The 17,829-nt window shown below is 37.3% G+C and overlaps 1 protein-coding gene across 1 annotated transcript in view; it reads right to left on the bottom strand.

Annotated features, from left to right (window-relative positions):
• Positions 1-17,829, bottom strand: part of ABCB5 (ATP binding cassette subfamily B member 5) — a 116,904-nt gene that overhangs the window by 73,479 nt on the left and 25,596 nt on the right. The window contains exons 11-13 of the mRNA XM_026507252.1: positions 11,366-11,491; positions 9,760-9,963; positions 979-1,149 (exon numbers count right to left, since the gene is read on the bottom strand). Of these exons, the coding sequence (XP_026363037.1) occupies positions 979-1,149; positions 9,760-9,963; positions 11,366-11,491 (501 nt within the window). The remainder of the gene's footprint in view (positions 1-978; positions 1,150-9,759; positions 9,964-11,365; positions 11,492-17,829) is intronic.

Genomic DNA, 17,829 nt, shown 5'->3' with positions numbered 1-17,829 from the left:
CTGTGTCAGGCTCCATACTCAGCAGGGAGTCTGCTTGAGATTCTCTCTCTCCCTCTCCCGCTGCCCATTTTCCTGCTCACTCTCTCTCTCTCAAATAACTAAATTAAAAAAAAAAAAAAAGTAAAAGTAGGGTTGCCCAATGAAAAAAGTATTCGATGGTTTTCATATCACTGCCAACTACTCTCCCAAATGCAATGAAATTTGGTAAAGGACCCTCCCTGCGCTGTGGTCCTGAAGCATGTCAGTAGCATGCAGTAAGCAGGAAGTTAGTGTGAGGTTAGAGGGTCTAGGGCTCTTAGAGAAGGATGGTTCAAGGGCAGGACAAACCAGACTGTATGCTTCTCCACTGGAGGTGAAATTAAGTTAAAAACTCTTTGGGGTTGCCCTAAAGAGGAAAAGTGGTCACAGAAGAGAACCCATAGGTGGGTATAGAAGAGACTAAGGGTGGATGTGGTTGTAGCTGTGATGGTGGTGGTGGTGTGGTGTTATTATGGGGAGGTATACAGTGCAGACCTATTGGAAAAGAGGCACATATAGGATGATTGCTTGGATATCAGTCACCTATATGTTTTTAGCACCAACTATGGCATCTTCTCTCATCCAAATCACTACCATCATGTAGTAGTTTTTATAAACTCTGCATCAATACCTTTTTTTTTTTTTTTAAGATTTTATTTATTTATTTGACAGAGACAGAGACAGCCAGCGAGAGAGGGAACACAAGCAGGGGGAGTGGGAGAGGAAGAAGCAGGCTCATAGCGGAGGAGCCTGACGTGGGGCTCGATCCCATAACGCCGGGATCACGCCCTGAGCCGAAGGCAGACGCTTAACCGCTGCGCCACCCAGGCGCCCCTCTGCATCAATACCTTAAAGATGGCTCTGAACTCAAGAAATAATCTACTGCAGAGCCAAACTTTCTTGTGTTAAAAACAGTGTTGAACCAGGAATATGGAAATAAGAAATGATCTGCTCACTTACCTTCTCCAGTGCAGCTTGAACAACTGATTCACTTTCTGTATCTAGGGCAGATGTAGCCTCATCCAAGATCAGGACCTTTGGGTTTCGAACTAAAGCCCGAGCAATAGCGATTCTCTGTTTCTGTCCTCCACTCATTTGTGCTCCTTTTTCTCCTACTAATGTATTAAATTTCTAATGAAAAATAGGAAAGAGCACAGAAACAGAAGGCAGCATGATCAAATAATTTGAACAGGAAATGACAATCACAGTTGTGTTTTTAATACCAGCTTAATCACCACTTCAGCCTGGCTGCTTTTGACCTTTGATTTGTTCTTTGTAAAAACAAACTATATGAAAAAAAGGAGTCTAGTAAAGAGAGGACCTAAGAAAAATTTGGCTAGGACTAAAAGAAATGAGAACAGGGACACCTGGGTGGCTCAGTCGGTTAATTGTCTGCCTTCGGCTCAGGTCATGATCCCAGGGTCCAGGATCCCAGGATGGAGTTCCACGTCAGGTTCCCTGCTCAGCGGGGAGCCTACTTCTCCCTCTCTCCCTCTGCCTGCCACTCCCCCTGCTTGTGCTCTCTCTCTCTCTGACAAATAAATAAATAAAATCTTAAAAAAAAATGAGAATTTATGATCATCAAGGATTTTTAGATTAACAATAATTTGAACCAATTTTCAAAGTTTTTAAAGACAGTTTTAGAATGCACTGGTATCTTTAAAAGAACCACAGTAATACAACTACATTCTTAACTTTTATTTGAAAGGTTTACTAGCAATTTAATATATTACCTACAATTTCCTTCCTGGATATTCTGAAAAAAAGTATGAGACGATAAATGCAAAAACAAACTTCTCAAAATATTTTTCCATCTTGGAACACTTTTTAGGCCTTCTTTTGCTTATTTTATTTTTTATATTTTGGGATATACATCTTTAACAGAGTAGATATCATTAGATATTTGATGTTGGAGGAAATTTCTAGAACTGATGAAACATAGTAATATTGTATTGGATTAGGTCCATGACCCAAAGCTCATTTCTTCAAGGATATAAATTTAAATAGCCTTTCTAAAACTTTGATTATTCTAGAGTCTGACCTTCAGATATTTTAAAAACATAAACCTTATTGAGAAATAATTTATACACAATAAAACTCACACATTTTAAGGATATGGCTCTATGAATTTTGACAATGAGTATAGTCATGTTATCACCACCCCACTAAAGATACAGAATATTTCCATCACCCTAGTTAGTTCCCTCATGAATCTTTCCAGTCCAAATCCACACATTGATTTGATTTTTATCACTATAAATTAATTTCACTTGTTCCAGAACTTCAAATAAACAGAATCATACAGTGCATGCCTTCTTCAAATTTGACTTATTTTTTAAGAGCCGTTTTAGGTTCATAGTACAATTGAGAAGAAGGTATAGAGATTTCCCATATACCTTAGCCACACACATTCCACACACATGCGATGTCCCCCATTCCACAGGATGTCCCCTCATCCAACATCCTCCACAAGAGTGGTACATTTGTTATAACTGATGAACCTACATTGACACATCATAATCACCCAAATCCATAGGTTACATTAGGATTCACTCTTGGTGTTGTACATTTTATGAGTTTGGACAAATGTTTAATGACATGTATCCAATTGTTATAGTATCATACACAGTATTTTCACTACCCTAAAAATCCTCTGTGCTCTGTCTATTCTTCCCCACCTCCACTTCAAACTTTGACAACCACTCATCTTTTTTACTGTTTCCATAGTTTTGCCTTTTCAAGAATGTCATATAGTTGAAATCATACAGTATGTAGCTTTTTCCAACTGGTTTCTTCCACTTAGTAATATGCATTTAGGATTTTTCCATGTTTTCATGGCTTGATTGATCATTCTTTTTAGCACTGAATAACATCCCATTGTCTGGACATACCACTGTTTATTTATCCATTCACCTACTGAAAGACATCTTGGTTGCTTCCAAGCTTTGGTGATACAAATAAAGCTGCTATAAACATCTGTGTGTAGGTTTTTGTGTGAACCTAAGTTTTCAACTCCTTTGGGTGAATACCAAGGAGCATGATTACTAGATAATATAAGAATGTTTAGTTTTAAAAGAAACCAAAAAAACTGTCTTCCCAAATGTTCTTACCAATTTGTATTCCCAGCAGCAATGAATGGGAGTTCTTGTTGCTCCACATCCTGGTCAGCATATGGTATTGTCAAGTGTTTTGGATTTTGGCTATTCTAAAAGGCATGTAGTAGTATCTCATTGTTTTATTTTGCATTTCCCTGATGACATATGATGTGGAACATCTTTTCACACACTTATTTGCCATCAGCATATCTCCTTTGGTGAAGTGTCTTTGAAGATCTTTTGCCTATTTTTTAAATCAGGGTGTTTTCTTATTGTTGAATTTTAAGATCTGTTTATATATTTTTGGATAATAGTCTTTTATTGGATTTGTGTTTTGCAAATGTTTTCACCCAGTCTGTGGCTTATCTTCTCATGCTTTTCACATTGTCTTCTGCAGAGCAGAAGTTTTAATTTTAATGAAGCTCAGCTTATCAAAGACTTCTTTCATGGTTTGTGCCTTTGATGTTGTATCTAAAAAATCTTGCCATACCCAAAGCATCTTGGTTTTCTTGTACTTTATCTCTAGGAGTTTTATCATTTTGTATTTCATATTTAGGTCTCTGATTGATTTTAATTTTTGTGAAGGTATAAGTTCTGTGTCTAGATTTATTTTTTTTACATGTGCATGTCTAGTTGTTCCATTTGTTCATTAAAATGAGCAATAATACATATTGTATGTGCTCTGTTGTATTGCCTATGCGCTTTTGTCATAGACTAGCTGATTATATTTATGTGAGTCTGTTTCTAAACTCTGTATTCTGTTCCATTGATCTATTTGCCTATTCTTTCACCAGTACCACACTGTCTTGATTACTGTAGCTTTATAATAAGTTTTAAAGTTAGATAGTATTGTCCTTTAACTTTGATCTTCTTCAATATTGTGTTGTCTATTGTGGGTCTTTTACCCATCCATATAGACATTAGAATTGGTTTGTTGATATCCACAAAATAACTTGCTAGGATTTTGATTGGAATTGCATTGAATCTATAGATCAAGTTGGGAAGAACTGACATCTGGCAATATTGAGTCTTTCTCTCCACAAACATGGAATATCTATTTAAAAAATTCTTCTTTGACTTCATTCATCAGAGTCTTGTAGTCTTCTTTATATAGTTCTTGTACATTGTTAGATTTAAACCTAAGTAATTCATTTTTTTGGTTGCTAATATAAATAGTATTGTGCTTTTAATGTCAGATTCCACTTGTTCATTGCTGATATATAGGAAAATGACTGACTTTTGTATATTAACCTTGTATCCTGCAGCCTTGCTACAATTCCAGTGTGTACTTTTTTGTTCTGTCCTAGCTAACATAATATTTTTGAGATTCATCCCCGTTGTGTGCATCAGCAATTCCCTCCTATTTATTTTTGAGTAGTGCTTCAACAATGTGAATCTACCTTGGCTTACCAAATTCAACAAAAACAAATAAAAACAAAAAACCATGGAGCTCAGTTAATTTTGATTTTCAGTTAGCAGTGAATACTTCTTTAGCATAAGTATATCACATACAATATTTAGGATATACTTATGCTACAATTATTCATTGTTTATCTGAAATTCAAAATGTACTGAAAATCTTGAATTTCATCTAACAATCATATATCGATTACAATTTGTTTATCTATTCAGCTGCTGATGAACATCTGGATTATTTCCAACTTTTCAATAGTATGAATAAAGCTGCTACAAACATTCATGTACATAATATTCTTGTGGTCATATTTTTATTTCTTTTGTTGGAAAAATACGTGGGAATAGAATGCTGAGTCTTAAATGTATGTTTAACATTATAATAAAGTGCCAAATTTATTTCTAAAATAACTGTACCAATTCACTTTATTCAGAATGAATAAGAGATTTAATTGTTTTACATCGTCATCAAAAGTTATTATTGTTATTCTTTTTCGTTTTGGCCATTCTAGCAAGTGTGGAATGCTATCTAACTGAGGTTTAACTTTGGATTTCCCTGTTGACTAATAATGTCGAATATTTTTCATATGTATATTTATGGGTGTCTGAAATATCTGTTCAAGTTTGTACTTTACTTTTGGTTTTATTATTGGGTTATAAGAGTTATATCTATCTATCTATCTATCTATCTATCATCTATCTATCTATCATCTATCTATCTATCTCCTGGGTGCGTGTCCTTTGTCAGATCTGTGTATTGTGAATATTTTCTTTCATTCTGTCTTGTCTTTTTACCTTCTAAATAGTGTATTTTAAAAGGTTTTAATTTCAATAAAGTTCAATTTATCATTTTTTTAAATAGTAAATGCTTTTCTATCTAAGAAATCCTCGGCTACTTCAAAGTCACAAAGGTTTTTCACCCAAGTTTTTATTTTTGAAGTTCGATACTTTAAGTTTTTTTTTTTTTTAAGTTTAATTTATTTTTAGAGAGAGACAGCGTGAGCATAAGTGGGAAGAGGGGCAGAGGGAAAGAATCTCAAGCAGACTCCTTGTTGAGTGGGGAGACTTACTTGGGGCTCAATCACATGACCCTGAGATCATGACCTGAGCTGAAATCAAGAGTTGGACGCTCAACTGACTGAGCCACCCTGGCGTCCCTTGATAGTTTAAGTTTTTACATATGATCTAAAATCCATGGCAAATTAATATGTGTGTATGGGGTGAGGTAAGGGCCACATTTAATTTGTTTTTCTCATATGAATATCCAATTTTTCCAGCACCATTTGTTGAAAAAACTTTCCTTTCCCCCAAAGAATTAATACTGGCCTTGCCAAAAATCATTTGACTAGATATGTGTGGGTCTATTTCTGGACTCTATTCTATTCTACTGATCTACATGTCCATTGTTGTGCCATTTCCTCTGCTTTAATTGCTGTCTTAAAATTAGATATTGTATGTCTTTCAGCTTTGCTGGTTTTTTTTCTGTAATTGTTTTGCCTATTTTTGGTCCTTTAAATTTTCAAATAAATTCTGGAAGCAGCAGGTCAATTTCTAGACACACACACACAAAAAGACTACTGGGATTTTGATTGGTATTTGATTTTTGGGAGAACACATATCTTTAAAAATACGGCATCTCTAAATCAATGGAATAAGTTACATTCTATTTATTTAGATCTTTAGTTTCTCTCAGAAACATTTCATATTTTTCCCATAGAAGATTTACACCTTACATTAAATTTGTTCTATTTTAATATATTTTGATGCTACTTTGAATGCCACTTGTAATTTTATTTTCATTTGTAACTGTTGCCACTATTTAGAAATCTAGTCAACTCTAGGTCTTACTAAGATTATCTACTTCTTTATGACTGAGTTTTGGTAGTTTGTGTCTCTCAATAAATTGACCCTCAACTAAGTTGACAAATTCATAGTCATAGCTTTACTCATACTTTTCCTGTAATATTTTAATCTCCTTGAGATCATTAGTGATGTACTACTATCTTTCATTCCTGATATTGGTAATTTCTCTTCTCTTTTTTGATTCTTTATCAGCCTTGCTATCGTTTTACTGATTTCATTAATCTTCTCAAGCAAACAGCTTTTGATTTTAATGATTGTTTCTAATGTTTTTCTGTTTTTGCTTTCACTGATTTTTGCTCGAATCTTGATTATTTCCCTTCTGCTTTCTTTGGGTTCAACTTGCTCTTCTTACTCTAGTTTCTCAAATTAGAAGCTTCATTTACAAATTTTGGATCTTTTTTCTTTCTAAAAGAAGAATTTAATGCTGTAACTTTATCCTAAAGCAGTTCTTTAACTGTATTCTACAAGTACTGATACACAGCAGTTTCATTTTCATTTAGTTAAAAATAGTCATTAATTTTCCTTGAAATGCCCTCATTTAGCCATAAATTATCTAGAAGTGAGTTATTTAATTTTCATATATTTGTGGATTTTCCAGTCTATGGCCATACCACCCTGAACGCGCCCAAGCTCATCAGATGTTTGTGGATTTTCCAGATATATTTCTGTTACTGATTTCTACACTTTAATTCTGTTATCATCTGAGAACATTTTTTGTATGTTTTCTTTGAACTTGCAAAGTTTCTTTTTAAAAAATGGCCCAGAATATTGTTTATCTCAGTGAATGTTCCATGTGTACTTGAAAAGAATGTATTCTGTTATTATTGGTGGAGTGTTCTATATATGTCAGTTAGATCTAGTTGGTTGATAACATTGTGCAGGTCATCTATAGCCTTATTGATTTTCTGCCTAGTTGTTCTATCAAGTACCGAAGGCTTCAATAAAACTGTGGGTTTGTCTATTTCTCCTTTCAGGTGTTAGCAGTTTCTACTTCATGCATTTTGAAGCATAAACATTTAGATTATGATTTCTTGCTTACGGGTCATAGTTTCCTGTTTCTTTGTATATCTAATTGTTGAAGAATATATGCTGAATTCTGTACATGTTATGTTGGAGAAACTCTGAATTCTGTTTTCTCTTGAAAACAAAGTTGATTTTTGTTCTAGTAAGCAATTCAATCCTGACTGATCATTTCAAGCTTGTGTAATCCTGGTTTTATGCATTGCTGGGGTGAATATGTAGAAAATCTCTAAATTTGGCAGGACCCAACCTATAAGTTTTATCTCCTCTAGGGATCTTGCCATGGCTTGATTTTAGAATTTGTTAGGGCAGGTCTAGAGTCAGCATACTCTAAGGTATGGACTTTACTCTTAAGGTGTGGCCTTTTTCGGTGTCTCAGCTATATGCTTGAGGTATTAAAAAGGTGTTAATGTTCTCTCTCCACTCTGGCTGGGCTGTGCTTTACATCCCCATCACACTCCTTGACTTGTAGTATCTCTGTTCTACTCAGCTTTGTAGCAGCTGCTCCCTGGTAATCCCTGGGAAGTCTTATGCTCAGATATGGATTCCCAAGGGGTGCCTGCAGGGACTTCTACCCCTGTACCTTAACTCCACAGCTCTTTCATTTTCTCTCCAGTTGCTTAATTTCTCCCTGAAATTCTATCTCTGCCTTTCAGTTTAGTGGAGTGCCATGTTCTGTCTTGATTCTAGTTGACAGAGATGGGGTCGGAGATTTGTTCCTATGCGGAATACTGCAAATTCATGGACTTTCCTCATGAGTTTCCTTTCTCTCAGGGATCAAAGTTTTGTGTTACCTCTTGTCCAATACTTGGAAACAATATCTTTAAGAGTTACATTAAATTTACAGCAAGGGACATCTTTGTGTAAATACTGGCCTTTTACTAAAAGCAAGTAGTAACTTACAGGGTATGATTTAAGAGGTTCCAGAAAACTCCCTAATTCCAAGTGGGAAACTGAAGAGCCTTGGTGTTTGAGGAAAAGAAGTCATCGAAAGTGCCAAAAGGTCAAAGAAAGAAAGTCTGTTTTCCAAAACTACAAGGCAAAGTATGACCTCAAGCCCTTAATGAGTTTGCTATTCCAATTATGAACCTAAATAATGGGGATAAAAGGTAATTATTAACATAACGGAAGTTTTTATTAAAAGAAACAAAAGGAAGAACAAAATTATTATGACCCATGGAGTATATATATCCACCGAAAAATATATCCACTGAAATAAACTTTTTTGTTACTGTTGCCTTTTGATATAATAGAATTTTATTCTGTATTTTATTTTTTAAAGATTTATTTATTTATTTTAGTGAGACAGAGAGAGGGAGATATGTGCACGTGGTGGGGAGGTGCAGAGGGAGTGGGAGAGAGAGTATCTCAAGCAGACTCCCTGCTGAGCACAGAGCCCACCACAGGGCTTGATCTCAGGACCCTGAGATCATGACCTGAGCTGAAACCAAGAGTCAGATGCTTAACTGACTGCACCACCCAGGCACCCCTTATTCTGTATTTTAATTTCAAATCTCATCCCTTTGTAATTTACAGGGTGCTCCCCACAACAGTTTCAGGTGATACTGATGAATGAATACTTCGGGAAATGTAAATATGGTTTTATAGCCATCACTTCTAAATATCCATTAGGATCTGATATATCCCAATATCAAGAGTTTTAGTTTATTCTATCTCTTTCCAAATATGATTTTACATTTCTTGTCCGATTTTGGCTTCTTGTGCTTCTAAAAAATGATCCTAGTTTTCCTTTTGCCTTATCATAGAACCAATCTCAACACTGTGACATTCCCACATTTAGCCACAAGATGGCCTTACAAATCAACATTTTGCAGACACAGCAATTCTCAGCTTGGACTGCTGATTTAATCTCATATTTCTTTGTTATATTTTAATATATCCTTCATTTATTTTTCTTTTCCAGTTGCAGTGAGAACGAATAAGAACTAAATATGATTTTTAAAAACTGACCTTTCAAGGATGCATTTCTTCTTTTGGTTGCTGCCATGCTTTCTCATTTATAGACGTTTCATCTAGGACAATCCAACAATTTATTCACACTCTCCCTACTCTGTAAAAGTTATTGTTTTGTTATCTTATTTTTGGAATATTGCACTGCTTTAGTTCTTTTTTTTTTAAAGATTTTATTCATTTATTTGAGAAAGAGAGAGAAAGCACAAGAGGCGGAGGGTCAGAGGGAGAAGCAGACTTCCTGCTGAGCAGGAAGACTGATGCAGGACTCAAGGATCAGGACCTGAGCCAAAGGCAGATGCTTAACTGACTGAGCCACCCAGGTGCCCTGCACTACTTTAGTTCTAAGCTAAGACCACAGGCTACATAGTGTACTTACATTGGGAAATGCCATTATAAAATCATAAGCATTTGCTTCCTTTGCTGCTTTCTCAACCTCTTCATCAGTCACTCCATCTCGTCCATATTTAATATTGTTATTAATGGTGGTCTCAAACAAAACAGGCTCTTGGCTAACCACTCCAATATGTTCTCGATAATGGTGCACATTTAAAGTTCTGATGTCATTCCCATCCACCGTGATCTGCCAAACCAAAGGAATGAATCATGTTGTGATGCCTTATACTGCATTGGGTTTAGAGTCTTTTTTACTAGTTCAAACCATAAGCTGAGAAGCAGGGTGTTTCAGGGATCAAAGACTTATTTTGATAAAATATTTATAGTATGTATATTGTCAGCAGACTTTTTCTGATAGACGGGAACCAATAAAATGTCAAAACCTGGCTTAAAATCTTGTTAAACCACCTGAATATCTTAACTCTAAGAAAAACAAATTAGTTACTATGTAGATAACATGCTACAGGAGCCACAAATGTTACAATGTCAACACATGCAACAAACTTCAGTTTTGTTATTTTAAGACTGATGTGACCTTTGCATATTTTTCTAGGAAATACACTTTCTTTTTCTTTTTTTTTTAAGTTTTATTTCCCATGTGGGGCTCAAACTCACAACCCTGAGATCAAGAGTCACATGCTCACATGCTCTTCTAATTCAGCCAGTCAGGTGACTCTAGGAAATATCCTTTCTTCTCTTCAACACCCCACTTCACTGCAAAAGGTAAAAATGTCTTCTATTCATTTATATAAATAATAGTAAATGAACACAGTCTTCTTCATAGATAGTGCCATTACCCATTACTCCAAATATGCCAATGGCAGAGCCAAGGTTTGATAATTATAACTCACAGAGCTTATCTTTCTTACCTACTTTGGTATTCTCTCTGGGCATGGGTATTCTATACAACTGCTTTATGTATGGAATGCTTATCCAATAACTTATTTATTTAATATTAGTATGAATACATGAGTCTAATATACTCCAAATGAAGACTTAGGAAGTCAAATTTAAATGAAACCAGGCTCTAGCAGAGGAGATTTTAAATAGCTGAAAATCTGAATAGAAGCATTAAGAATTATGCTTCTGTGACTATCATAGTCTTATTCTCTATGCTATTTCAAGGGTAACAAAGTCGAGTGCAACATTATGGATGATAGAAAAAATTAGAGACTATATTTTCTACAGATATTATTCTGGGATGTTTTGAGAAACTGATAATCTTGTAAATTCTGGGTACTACAAATTATGTTATTTTTCTCCACAGCTTTCATCACCTTCTAACATATTATATGGTTTACTTATTTTATTTGTCGGTCTCTACTTATTATAGTATAAATTTGATGATGGCAAAGGTTTTTATGCTTTGCTCATCAATGTTCCCCAGGACCCAGAACAGTGCCTAGCACACAGTAGGTGTTCAAAAAATATTTGGTGAATGAATGAATATGCAGGAAAGAAAGTGAATTGGCTTTTCTCAGCTCCACTGTTAAAAATTAAAAATTGATATAGCTGTAAGCTTTCTATTATAGGTGGTACTTCCAAATTTCATCATATGGACTACGAATGATTTTGCTAGGTGCACTTACAAAGCCGTCGTCAGGATCATATAACCTTTGTAGAAGCTGGACTGTAGTACTCTTTCCACTGCCGCTGGGGCCAACCAAGGCTACTGACTCTCCAGACTTAATTCTGAGATTCAGATTTTTCAAAATCTATTGGGATGTAGGGGAAAAATTCTATAAAAGTAGGTAAGTGAGAATATGATTCACATATTTTCAGAAATTTAATGTATAATTATAAAAGAAAATGAATTCTTCTGTGACACTTAAAAACAGATTTAGATCTTGTTTTGTTTCAGGTACATGTATAATAAAAACTTACATAATTTTGGAAAATGTTATTTAAAAATCTCTCTATATAAAAAGGAGATGGTAACATCTCTCTATATAAAAAGGAGATCTAGATTAAGAGAACTCATAGAATATTAACTAGCCATAGCAAACTGATCCCATTTTCAATTTATATCAGTTTAGGGACTACCAAGTTAGTGAAAGCTTTTATCTTCTAATTTGCAACAATTTTTTTTTAAAGATTTTATTTATTTATTTGACAGCCAGCCAGCGAGAGAGGGAACACAAGCAGGGGGAGTGGGAGAGGAAGAAGCAGGCTCCCAGCGTAGGAGCCTGATGTGGGGCTCGATCCCAGAATGCCGGGATCATGACCTGAGCCAAAGGCAGAGGCCTAACGACTGAGCCACCCAGGCATCCCTAATTTGCAACAACTGAATGAAATCTTCCCACGGGTTATTTAAGGAAATTCTTTCTTAAAAAATATATTTAACATTATCACAAAATATATTGCAAGTAAAGCAACCAGCAAGACTCCCTAGGTGCTCCCATGAACGGGATTCCACCATTAGAAACCCTCCTTTTTTAGTAGATCTCATGGGGACATTTCAACTCTGGGTAGAACTTTAAAAGTTTTATCAATAACTGAGGGTTGCTACCAGCTTTTAGTGTCCTATAGACTTGCGATTTGAAAGAAGCCTGACAAATAATTTCCCTACCAAAACGACAATAGCAATCAAACCCTCACCTATCTTTGCTTGCGTTTGCATGTACTCAGCCAGAAAACCTAGGAATCTCTACTTGAACTCTCTCACTTTGATCTCCCCATTTGTAAAGAAACAGACACTTTAAATAAGCTAAACAAAACCTTCAAATAGCCAAGCAGAGAATTCTGTAAAGGAGGTGAGAAACTGGGGAGTCCTGGTGGGAGTACGCCCTCTCCCATCTGCAATTCCACTCTGGAGTTGGTTTCTGTACTTTCCTTGGAAGAATCTGTGTTTTTGTTTTGTTTTTTTAAGGTTTTATTTATTTATTTGTCAGGGAGATAGAGAGCACAAGCGGGGGGAACGGCGGGCAAAGGGAGAAGCAGGTTCCCCACTGAGCAAGGAGCCCAAAGTGGAACTTGATCCCAGAACACTGGGATCATGACCTGAGCCGAAGGCAGGTGCTTAACCGACCGAGCCACCCAGGCATCCCAAGAATCTGTGTTTTGTTTACTTAAAGTGGTAGACTTTTTCTTTGTTTAAAATTATTCATTCTTTAGCTTAAAAAAAAGGGCCATATTTCAAAAGTTCACTTAAAAATAGTTGTTTAAAACCCAGAGAGAACTTTACCATGCGATATAATGGCAAATTGGTACTTAAGTCTTCAAGAACCAACCCAAATGAAGTTGCAAATGCTGTGCTTATGTTAAGAAAAATGTAGAAGACAACACTATTCCAGTAATGGTCATTAAGTAACAAAAATTTAAAAAAATAAAGAGCTCTGAAAAGAGAATTTCGATCAAGAAGTTAGAGAAAAATAAGGAAGTAGGAGTAGATAGATCTCTTCTAGATGCAAATTATGTAGGGGGCATGTGGGCACTTTAAACGGTATTAAAGGTTGATTGCATTAGTAATTTTTATCAATTCTAATTAAAATCATAGTCTCCTTTTTCTTTTTCTTTCTTTTTTTTTTTTTTTTTTAAAGGTTTTATCTATGAGAGGGAGACAGCTAGCAGGGAGAGGAGCAGAGGGAGAGGGACAAGCAGACTGCATGCTGAGCACGGAGCCCAACACGGGGCTCAATCTCAGACTCCTGAGATCATAACCTGAGCCAAAACCAAGAGTCAGACACTAAAGGACTGAGTCACCCAGATACCCCACGGTCTCCTTTTTCTATGAAATAGGTGTTTTATTAGTAATTACTCTTTGCAATTTTTAGCTGCAACTACTTTTTTGGATAAATACACAAAATGAAAAGAAAAAGAAAAGACAGATAAGTATTTTCACAAGAACTTGTCAAAAACTAAATGATGGGTACCCATGGTAGTTAAGATGGCAGAGGAGTAGGGGACCCCTTTTTCAGCTGGTCCCCTCAGTTGAGCTGGATAGGTACCAGACCAGCCTGAACATCCACAGAATCAGCCTGAGACGCAGGTAGATACATCTGGACCTCTACAAATGAACATCTCCAGCGCTGAGTATTGAGGTACGAAGCAGGAAGCGGTGAAACCATGCACAGATATCGGAAGATAAACGGAAGGGGGAGGGAGGTGCCGCATTCGGGCGCCGGGAAGCGGTAGCCACCTACATAGGGGAGCGGGCGGACTCGCGGACCGGCACCCGCGAGACAGCAGACTGAGACCGTGAGCCGGGGAACGCGCGCCACCAGACTGAAAACCGGAGCTCCGGTGTGCTCACTGGAACCAGACTGAGATTGGGAGCTCCGGGAGCGCGCGGGGGCAGCTGGCGGCTGGTGGTGTTAGAAACACAAAGGACAGAGATGAGCTGGCCCTGGAAGTGAGGGCTGGGACGCCGGGTGTGGGGAGCACATGCCAGGATGCTGCAGGGTTGAGCAGCACCAACAGAAACAGAGTTAAAGTGGCCAGAACATCAGTGGAGAACGGTCCGCGATCCCTCTGTTCTGAGACAGAGGCTGAGATTCGGCCACTGCTGCTCTGACTCTCAGAAGAGGCACAGCAAGCCACAAGGGAAAGTCGCCAGAGAACAAAAGCCTGGAAATACTGGCTCACAGTGTGCCCATCCCCATCCCCCCTCGCAGAGGACATGGAGACTCTACCCAAACAGGGTTGCCTGAGTATCGGCACGGCAGGTCCCTCCCCCAGAAGGCAGGCTGAAAAATCAAGAAGCCCACATCCCTAAGATCCCTATAAAACAAGGGCGCACAGCCTGGGGCCCGGTCACTAATTTGGGCTCTGGACAACCCCACAACCTCTCCTCATCAGAATGACGAGAAGGAGAAATCCCCCCAGCAAAGAAAAGACAATGAGTCTGTGGCCTCTGCCATAGAACTAATGGATATGGATATAACCAAATTATCAGACATGGAATTCAGAGTAACAATGGTCAAGATGATGTGTAGACATGAAAAAAGTATTAACGAATATGTTAATGAGGATACAGAATCTCTAAGGGCAGAAATGAGAGTGAATCTGGCAGAAATTAAAAATTCTATGAGCCAAATGCAGTCAAAACTAGAGGCTCTGACGGCCAGGGTGAATGAGGCAGAAGAACATATCAGCGAATTGGAGGATGGGTTAGTAGAAGAGAAAGCTAAAACAGAATCTGGACTCAAAAAAATCCACGCTCAAGAATGTAGGTTACGGGAGATTACTGACTCAATGAAACGTTCCAATGTCAGAATCATCGGCATCCCCGAGGGGGTGGAGAAAAACAGAGGTCTAGAAGAGATATTTGAACAAATTGTAGCTGAAAACTTCCCTAATCTAGCAAGGGAAACAAACATTCGTGTCCAAGAGGCAGAGAGGACCCCTCCCAAGCTCAACCATGACAAACCTACGCCATGTCACGTCATAGTGCATTTCGCAAATATTAGATCCAAGGATACAGTATTGAAAGTGGCCAGGGCAAAGAAATCTCTCACGTACCAAGGCAAAGGCATCAGAATTACGTCAGACCTGTCTACACAGACCTGGAATTAGAGAAAGGGTGGGGGGGCATTTTTAAAGCTCTTTCAGAGAAAAACATGCAGCCAAGGATCCTTTATCCAGCAAGGCTGTCATTCAGAATTGATGGAGAAATAAAGACCTTCCCGAATCGCCAGTCATTGACCAATTTCGTAACCACGAAACCAGCCCTACAGGAGATATTAAGGGTGGTTCTATAAAAGTAAAAAGGCCCCAAGAGTGATACAGAACAGAAAGTCACAATCTATAGAAACAAAGACTTTACTGGCAACATGCCATCATTAAAATCATATCTCTCAATAATCAGTCTCAATGTAAATGGCCTAAATGCTCCCATAAATGCCACAGGGTTGTAGATTGGATAAAAAGACATGACCCATCCATTTGCCGTCTACAAGAGACTCATTTTGAACCTAAAGATACATTTAGACTGAAAGTAAAGGGATGGAATACCATCTTTCACGCCAATGGACCTCAAAAGAAAGCTGGGGTAGCAATTCTCATATCAGACAGATTGGATTTTAAACTAAAGACTATAGTTAGAGACACAGAAGGGCACTATATTATTCTTAAAGGATGTATCCAACAAGTGGATATGACAATTATAAATACATATGCCCCCAACAGGGGAGCAGCAAGATACACAAACCAACTCTTAACCAGAATAAAGAGACATATAGATAAAAATACGTTAATAGGAGGGGACCTCAACACTCCACTACCAGAAATAGACAGAGCACCCATGCAGAAAATCGACAAAGAAACAAGGGCTTTGAATGCCATACTCGATGAGTTGGACCTCATAGATATATATAGAACACTACACCCCAGAACCAAAGAATACTCATTCTATTCTAATGCCCATGGAACATTCTCAAGAATAGACCATGTTCTGGGTCACAAAGCAGGTTTCAAACAATACCAAAAGACTGAAATTATTCCCTGCATATTCTCAGACCACAACGCTTTGAAATTGGAACTCAACCACAAGGAAAAATTTGGAAGAAACTCAAACACTTGGAGACTAAGAACCATGCTCAGGAATGATTCGATAAACCAGGAAATCAAAAATCAATTTAAACAATTTATGGAGACCAATGAGAATGAAAACACAACGGTCCAAAACCTATGGGCTACTGCAAAGGCAGTCCTAAGGGGGAAATACATAGCCATTGAAGCCTTACTCAAAAAAGTAGAAAAATCTAAAATGCAGTTTTTATATTCTCACCTCAAGAAGCTGGAACAGCAACAGAGGGACAGGCCTAATCCACGCACGAGGAAGCAGTTGACCAAGATTAGAGCTGAAATCAATGAATTAGAAACCAGGAGTACAGTAGAGCAGATCAACAGAACTAGAAGCTGGTTCTTTGAGAGAATTAATAAAATTGACAGACCACTGGCAAGACTTATCCAAAAGAATAGAGAAAGGACCCAAATTAATAAAATTATGAATGAAAAAGGAGAGGTCACAAGCAACACCAATGAAATTAGAAGGATTATTAGAAACTTTTATCAACGGCTTTATGCCAATAAATTAAGCAATCTGGAAGAGATGGAGGCCTTCCTGGAAACCTATAAACTACCAAGACTGAAACAGGAAGAAATTGATTTTTTAAACAGGCCAATCAATTATGAAGAGATTGAGTCAGTGATAAACAACCTTCCAAAAAACAAAACTCCAGACCCAGACGGTTTTCCTGGGGAATGCTAACAAACATTAAAAGAAGAAATAATACCTATTCTCCTAAAGCTATTTCAAAAAAATAGAAACAGAAGGGAAGCTACCAAACTCATTCTACGAGGCCAATATTACCTTGATCCCCAAACCAGGCAAAGACCCCATCAAAAAGGAGAATTACAGACCAATTTCCCTAATGAATATGGAGGCCAAAATCCTCAACAAGATCCTGGCTAATAGAATCCAACAGTACATTAAAAGGATTATCCATCATGACCAAGTGGGATTCATCCCTTGGATGCAAGGGTGGTTCAACATTCACAAATCTATCAGTGTCTTAGATTTTATCCGGAAAGAAAAATTCAAAAATCATATGATTCTCTCAGTAGATGCAGAAAAAGCATTTGACAAAATACAGCATCCTTTCCTGATTAAAACCCTTCAGAGTGTAGGGATAGAGGGTACATTCCTCAATCTCATAAAAACCATCTATGAAAAGCCTACAGAAAATATCATTCTCAATGGGGCAAAGCTGGAAGCCTTTCCCTTAAGATTAGGAACACGACGAGGATGCCCACTCTCGCCACTATTATTCAACATAGTACTAGAAGTCCTTGCAACAGCAATCAGACAACAAAAAGGGATAAAAAGTATCCAAATCCCCAAAGAAGAAGTCAAACTGTCTCTCTTCGCAGATGACATGATACTCTATATGGAAAACCCAAAAGAATCCACTCCCAAACTATTAGAAGTTATAGAGCAATTCAGTAATGTGGCGGGATACAAAATCAATTCTCAGAAATCAGTTGCATTTCTATACACGAACAATGAGACTGAAGAAAGAGAAATTAGGGAATCCATTCCATTTACAATAGC

This window comes from Ursus arctos, unplaced genomic scaffold (assembly GCF_023065955.2).
Source record: "Ursus arctos isolate Adak ecotype North America unplaced genomic scaffold, UrsArc2.0 scaffold_3, whole genome shotgun sequence".
NCBI lineage: Eukaryota > Metazoa > Chordata > Mammalia > Carnivora > Ursidae > Ursus > Ursus arctos.
The sequence above is the reverse complement of the archived record's forward strand: the minus strand, read 5'-3'. Positions and strand labels throughout refer to the sequence as shown.